This window comes from Myotis davidii, unplaced genomic scaffold (genome assembly GCF_000327345.1).
Source record: "Myotis davidii unplaced genomic scaffold, ASM32734v1 scaffold725, whole genome shotgun sequence".
Lineage (NCBI taxonomy): Eukaryota > Metazoa > Chordata > Mammalia > Chiroptera > Vespertilionidae > Myotis > Myotis davidii.
The window spans coordinates 1,178,182-1,186,340 of NW_006296500.1; the positions used below are offsets into that span (position 1 = coordinate 1,178,182).

An 8,159-nucleotide genomic window follows, 5' to 3' on the forward strand; every position below is an offset into this window, starting at 1 on the left:
AACATTTGAACATTATACCAAATGATTTATTCTTAGCTATTGATTTGCTTCAGGTTACCTTCTTGCAATAAGCCTTAAATCCCACACCCCTAAATATTCCTCACACTGTCAAGGGACAGAAATACTTTTTATATCATATATAATAAATCCTATATAATAAAATGCTAATATGCAAATCGACCAAATGGGGGAATGACTGGTCGCTATAACACACACTGACCATGAGGGGGCAGACGTTTAACACAAAAGCTGCCCCCTTGTGGTCAGTGTGTTCCCATTGGAGGAGCGCCTCTCAGCCAGAAGCTGGGCTCATAGCTGGCAAGCGCAGTGGTGGTGGCAGTAGCCTCTCCCACCTCTGTGGCAGTGCTAAGGATGTCCAATTGCCAGCAGGGAGTGGACCTATGCCATTAGTTGGACATCCCCCGAGGGCTCCTGGACTGCGAGAGGGCGCAGGCCAGGCTGAGGGACACCCCCAACCCCAAGTGCATGAATTTTGTACACCAGGCCTCTAGTACTACTATAATATCAATTACTAAAGTTACAAAAGAGAAAGCTGAAGCCCGTGGCACAAGCAGCATACCAAAGATAAAGAGATATCAGACATATCCAAGCATGACTGAACAATTAAAAAAAATAAAATGCCTGGGGAATAATAAACACAAAATTCAGGATAGTGATTATATATTGGAGAGGAGAAACAGTGAGGGACACAGGGAAACTTCAAAGATAGTTATAACAATAATTTCTTAAATTGGGTTTTGGGTTCATGGATGTTTATTTTTATCCTGTCTGGCTTTTTTCAAATGAAGTTCCATGAGACAAGAAAACCTTCTAAAAAATTAGCTATGTGATTATTTTTCTCAATATTCCCTTGGGGGGAGGTAGTTAACTTCATTCTAGATGTGTAAGAAGTAAGATCACTTACTTATAAAGAATGTCATGGTCATTAATGCTTTACTCTCTTTTGGGACCCTGGCTGACATGTTATAGCCATGTACGTACATTTAATCTTTAAAAACTTTTTGACATAAAGTTGCAGAATAATACCAAGAATGCTTTTTTTCAGAATCATTCGAGTAAGCTGCTGACATGTCCTATCACCTCTGAGTAGTTTAACCCTTTTCGGTCCAACATCGAGGCTGACTCAACAGACCAGGCACTAGGAGCAGGTCCAACGTCGAGGCTGACTTGACAGACCAGGCGCTAGGAGCAGGTCCAACATCGAGGCTGACTCGACAGCGCAAACCAGTTCAACATTTAATCCCGTCAATTAATTTGGACCAGACTATTTGAATTCCAAAAATAAAATTGGACCGCAAAGGGTTAATGTTTATGTCCTACAAACAAGGATCACAGTTCATTCACCAATATCAGGAAATTAACTCTGATGTAGTACCACCATCTAATCCTCAGACTCCACTCATATTTTGCCAACTGTTCCAAAATTGCCCTTTATAGCAAAAGGATCAACTCTAGGATTACATGTTGCATTTAAAGTTATACTAGAGGCCCAGTGCATGCACTGAGGGAGGAAGGGGGTGCCTTGGCCAGACCTGCACCCTCTCACAGTCCGGGACTTGAGGGGAGTGGGCCTAAGCCGGCAGGTGGACATCCCTTTTGCAGTCCGGGACCCCTCACTCCTTACCGCCCGCCTGCTCGCTGCTCCTTAGCGCTGCCGCGGAGGTGCGAGAGGCTCCTGCCACCACCACTGTGCTTGCCAGCTGTGAGTCTGGCTCCTGGTTGAGCGGCGCTCCCCATGTGGGAGCGCACTGACCACCAGGGGACAGCTCCTGCATCGAGCGTCTGCTCCTTGGTGGTCAGTGCGCATTATAGCGACCTGTCATTCTGGTCATTCCACGTAACAGTTGCTTAGGCTTTTATTTTTTTAAAATATGCTTCACTGATTTTTTACAGAGAGGAAGGGAGAGGGATAGAGAGTTAGAAACATCGATGAGAGAGAAACATCAATTAGCTGCGTCCTGCACACCCCCTACTGGGGATGTGCCTGCAACCAAGGTACATGCCCTTGACCGGAATCGAACCTGGGACCCTTCAGTCTGCAGGCTGACGCTCTATCCACTGAGCCAAACCGGTTAGGGATAGGCTTTTATTATATAGATTTCTTTAGTTTCCTTCATTCTGAAACAGTTCCTCAGTCTTTCCTTGACTTTCACGATACTTTTAAAGGTTACAGGCCAGTTATTTTATAGAGTATCCCTCAATTTGGGTTTGCCTGTTTTCCTGATAAGCTAATGTTATGCTTCTTTGGCAGAACTGTAACAGAAATGATAGTGTATTTGTCTTACTGTATCCGATCAGGTGGCATATGATTTCAACATCCCATTATTCAGACAAGGCTACTTTTGATCACTTGATTACTGTGGTGTCTACCAGCTTCTCAACTGACCAAGTTACTCTTTTTCTCCTTGTACTTTATGGTTAGACTAGAGGCCCAATGCATGAAATTTGTGCACGAGGTGGGGGGTCCCCTCAGCCCAGCCTGCACCCTCTCCAATCCCGGACCGACTGCCGGACATCCCTCTCACAATCCAAAACCGCTGGCTCCTAACTGCTCACTTGCCTGCCTGCCTGATCGCCCCTGTCTCCCTCTACCAGCCTGATCACCCCTAACTACCTCTGCCTCTGTTCAGTTGTCTGGCTGTCCCTCACTAACCCCCCTTCCGACCTGGTCGCCCTACGCAGCCTTGCTGTTCAGTCGTTTTGCCATCCCTTACTCACCCCCCTTCCGACCTGGTCGCCCCATGCAGCCTTGCAGTTCAATCGTTTGGCCGTCCCTCACTAATCCCCCTTCCAACCTGGTCGCCCCACAGAGCCTGCTGTTCAGTCGTTTGGCTGTCCCTCACTAACACCCCTGATGGCCTTGTCGCCCCACGCAGCCTGCTGTTAGGTCATTACTGTGACAGAGTCCTGGACAATTTGCACATTCCTCTATTATTAGTATAGATACCCCCAGACTACATAAAAGCCCAATCCTCATCAATTTATTAATTTATTTATATCACTATAGATTCCTGTCTTAATCAGTGGTTAAAAACATTACTATTATGATTTTGATGCTCAAACTGCTCCAGGTTTGGCTATTGGGAGTCCTTTCAAGATAACTTCTATTTTCTATGTCTTTTTGGCATGTCCCTATTTCCCTTTGAGCACTTGCTTATTTTCTGGCACCCATAAGGTCTTACAAGCTTATCTTGTACTTTCTTTGCCCTTGAAATTTTCCCAAAGAACTATAGTTTCTTTTAATGGTAAATAGTATTGAAAAACCAAGACTGAGGTGCTAGAACTATAAACTCAAGTATCCTATATAATAAAAGGCTAATATGCAAATAGACTGAACAGTGGAACAACTGAATAGCCAGTCACTATGACGTGTGCTGACCACTAGGGGGGCGTGTGGAACATGGCGGGCGTTGGCTGTGGCAGAATGGTGAAGCAGGTGAGCAGGGGCACCAGACTAAGGCAGGATGCCAGTCGCTGTCATTGGGGCAAGCCTCTGGTGGTCACTGAAAATTTTTTGCTCCTGCGCGCCACAGTCCTACCTGGTACTCCCACTTGCTGCCGATGCCGGCCCTGCTTGCACCTGCTGCCAGTGCCCAGCACTGGTCCCGATCACTCGGCACCATCAGCGGGTGTGAGTGGCAGCTGCTGGCCCTCATCACTCCTGAGGGCTTCTCCACCTCCCCCTGCTCCTGAGGGGCGATCAGGGCAGGAGCCGCCACTCGCACCCACTGAAGGTGCTGGCCCTGTTCGCACCTGCTGCTGACATCAGCCCCAAACGCACTGCGCCGTCAGCATGTGGGAGCAGCGGAAGCGGGGGTGCTGGTAGATGGGACTTGGGGCTGCAGTGGGAGGGGCCAGGCAGGGGCACAGAGAATGGGCCAAGACCTGCTCCTGTGCCTACTGCAACCTCTCAGGCCACAGTTCCTTTAGTCTCTAATAATAAAAGTGTAATATGCAAATTGACCAAACTCCAGTACCACCATCTGGATGACCTTCCAGATGAAGCCAGGGCTGCAAGTGCTGAGGCAGCCGGGGCTGCAAGGGCTGACCCCCTTGCACAAATTTCATGCATCGGGCCTCTACTGGGGAAATAAGAGGAGTACTCAATCTGTTATTCAGAGAAAGTATAAGAACATAAAGGTCTCTATGAGTATCCAACAAAGGCCCACCCAGGCCTAATATCAATGTGTCAGTGGTATCAATAGCAAGGGACTTTCTCAAAGTAAGCATTAGAGCTTCGTTAACTTAATAGCTAAGACGGCTTTCTCCACCTGGGCCCGATGGGTCATAGTCCACTGCTCCCTGCTGAGGCTTGTTTTTTTTGTTTTGTTTTTTTTAAAAATATATTTTATTGATTTTTTACAGAGAGGAAGGGAGAGAGATAGAGAGTCAGAAACATCGATGAGAGAGAAACATCGACCAGCCGCCTCCTGCACACCTCCCACTGGGGATATGCCTGCAACCCAGGCACATGCCCTTGACCGGAATCGAACCTGGGACCTTTCAGTCCGCAGGCTGATGCTCTATCCACTGAGCCAAACCGGTTTTGGCTGAGGCTTGGTTTTTAAATACCATTTATCTCCACAGCCTCTGAGGCTTTGGAGATTATCTGTGGTCAACTGAGAACCAATGAGGGACAGTAATCTCTCTTTATTTGTAGTTTACTTTCCATGGTTTCAGTTACCCATGGTAAACCATGGTCCAAAAATATTAAATGGAAAATCCCAGAAGTAAATTGGTAAGTTTTAAGTTACACGCTTTTCTTGCCATCCTGCTTCATCCTGCCAGGATATGCATTACCCCTTTGTTCAGAGAATCCATATTGTATCTGCTACCTGCCCGTGAGCCACTTAGTACCCAATGCAGTTATGATCAGATCCACTGTGGCTATTGCAGTGCTTGTGTTCAAGTCACCTTCATTCTATTTAAGAATGGCCCCAAAGCACAAGAGTAGTGATGCTGGCAATTTGGATATGCCAAAGAGAATCTAACTGTAAAGTGCTTCCTTTAAGTGAAAAGATGAAAATCCTCGACTTAATAAGGAAAAGGAAAAATCATATGCTGAGGCTGTGAAGATTTACAGCAAGAATGAATTTTCTGTACATGACACTGTGAAGAAGGAAAAGAAATTCATGCTAGTTTTGCTGTCACACCTCAAACTGCAAAAGTTACAGCCGCAGTTATTGTAAGTGCTTAGTTAAGATGGAAAAGGCATTAAATTTGTGGGTAGAAGACATGAACAGAAAATACGCTCCAATTGATGGCAATGTGTTGTGTCAGAAAGCACTGGGCCTATACACAGACTTCAGCAAGGGATTCCCCTGAAACAAGTTACACCAAGCCATTTACTGCAAGTCAGGGTGGTTACACAGACTCAGGAATAGGCTTAGACTGAAAAATGGAAACATCACCAGGGAGCCTGGGTCTCCCAATGGGGCAGCAGCTGCCACATGATAAAAACTCTCAAAAAATAAGGTAGAGATGGAAACCACCTCAACATAATAAAGACCATATTTGAAAAACCCACAGGTAACATCATACTCAATGGCGAGAGACTGAAAACTTTTCCTCTAAGATCAAAGACAAGACTAGGATACATACTTGCTCTTGCCACTTCTTTTCAATATAATACTGGAAGTCCTAGTCAGAACAATTAGGCAACAAAAAGAAATAAAAGGCATCCACCAAACTGGAAAGGAAGAAGTAAAATTATCTGTTCACAGATGATAAGAAGATCTTACACGCAGATAATTCTAAAGATTACAAACACAAAACATTGCTAATAAGCAAGTTTAGCAAAGTTGCCCTATACAAAACCTACATACAAAAAATCATTTGCATTTATATACACTAACAATAAACAATACAAGAAGAAAATTAAGAAAACAATTTCATTTATAATAGGATCAAGAAGAATAAAATATGAGGAGTAAGCCTAACCAAGTAGGTGACTTCTAAAAACCATACATTTCTGTAAAAAATTAAAGAAGGCACCAATAAGTAGAAAGATTATCTCATGTTCATGGGCTGGAAAACTTAGTATTTTTAAGACATCAATACTATGCAAAGCAATCTATAAATCCAACACAATCCCTATCAAAATCTCAGCAGCATTTTTTGCAGATACAGAAAAATCAATCCTGAAATTTATATGGAATTTCAAAGAGGCCCAAGTAGCCAAAACTACCTTGAAAAAGAACAAAGTTGGAAGACTGTCAAGTTGACCTATAAATTAACCATCACAGAGGACTCACACGTTTTGATTTCCAAGCTTACTAGAAAATTACAAGTGTGGCAAACATATGGAGAAATTGGGGGTCAGGGATGGGGAGAGTAAAACAATGCAGCAATTATGGAAAACAGTATGATGATTCCTCAAAAAATTAAAAACAGAATTACTATAGATTTAGCAATCCTAATTCTGGTTATACAGTATATTCAAAATAACTGAAAACAACATCTCAAAGAGGTATTTGCACACCCACGTTCACTGCGCATTATTCACAATAGCCAAGAGGTGGAAACAACTCAAGTGCTTATAAATGGATGAATGGATAAAGAAAACGTGGTAGTATAACATTATTCTGCCTTAAAAAGAAAGGCAATACTGTCACATGCTACAACATGGATGAATCTTGAGGACACTATGCTAAGTGAAATAAGCCAGTCACAAAAGCAAATACTATATGATTCCACTTATATGAGGAATCTAAAGTAGTTAAAGCCATAGAAACAGAAAGTGCAATGGTAGTTGCCAGACGCTGGGGGAAAGGGAGAAATGGACAGCTGTTTAATGGGTATAGAGTTTCAACTTTGCAATATGTAAAAGTTCTGGAGATGTTGCATGTACAATGATGTGAATATACTTAATACTTACTGAAATGTATTCTTAAAATGGGTAAGACTATAAATTTTATGTTATGTATTTTTTACCACAATTTAAGAAAAATTTTAAATATACTTCACTACATTTTGACAAGTAAAACAAATCCAACCTCAGTATTATTTAAACCATTACTTTCAAAAGAAAATCAATTACCAAATACTTTAAACACTGACTCAAGACTAAATTCCTCCCACTCACCTTCCAACTCACCTTCGCTTCGGTGCCCTAATGAAGAGCTCACAGAGAAGCCTGCCCTGTTCATCCTTATAGTCCCGGATGGTATTGTAGAGTTCATGGCACACAGCAATCTACACACAGGAAAAGAAAAAAATAACAAGAAGAGAGCAGAAAAAGCCAGTGTAATTACTTGGATTATCTTTAATAAAAACATACCCATAAAAGGCAAATAGAGAAGAAAAAGGACGAATCCCCAAATTACCAAGTTTGAAATATGCTGACAGTATCTCTCTTTATTTAAAATAATTTAACTGATAAATGTTTTGGTATCTTTCATCAGATTTATGCTATTGGTGATTTTTCTCTTTTTTTTAACTATATCAGTTCATATCACTCTCTTGTTTGAAATCATCCAATACAGAGGCTTCTTACTACTCGGAGAATAAAATCTAAATTCCTAACACTGCCCACAGAGTATATAGGATACCTAACTAGGCAGACTTTGCCAGTCTTCTCCCTCTCAACCATCTGTATAATCATAACACACCAAACTCATTTCTGACCCAGCCCCTCTGCCTGGAACACTCTCCCCCAGCGCTCTGCTGAGCTAGTGCCTTCTTATTAGAGTCCCCTTGAAGGTTTGAGCCAAAATAGCCCGAATCACTCAAACTTTTCTAACACTTATCATCAGCTGATGGTATCTTACAATTTATTTGTTCACCTGTTTACATCCTGCTTCCCCATATTCGAATCTAAGCTCCAAGTGAAAAAGTGGCTTGTCTTACACATAGCTGTATCCCAATCACCAGAACTGTGCTGGCACACATGAGCACAGTTATTTTTGTGACTATGCAATGGCACATACTAATATTCTTTACTAGAGGCCCGGTGCACAAAAATTTGTGCACTCGGGGGGGAGACCCTCAGCCCGGCCTATGCCCTCTCTCCCAAGAAGCCTTCAAAAACTTAAAGATATTTTGAAAGAGGTTTGCTTTTTAAAGCCTGATTCAATTTGGGCTGTTGGGAAGGAGGAGAAGGACGAGGAGGAGGAGGAGAAGGAGGAGGAGGAAAAACA

General features: G+C 42.9%; 1 protein-coding gene across 15 annotated transcripts in view; it reads right to left on the reverse strand.

The window, feature by feature from the left end:
* The window catches only part of PBRM1 (polybromo 1), a 138,266-nt gene that overhangs the window by 123,535 nt on the left and 6,572 nt on the right, over positions 1-8,159 (reverse strand). For all 15 annotated transcript variants that reach the window (XM_015569189.1, XM_015569187.1, XM_015569195.1 and 12 more), the window contains one exon: positions 7,118-7,215. In XM_015569189.1, the coding sequence (XP_015424675.1) occupies positions 7,118-7,215 (98 nt within the window). The remainder of the gene's footprint in view (positions 1-7,117; positions 7,216-8,159) is intronic.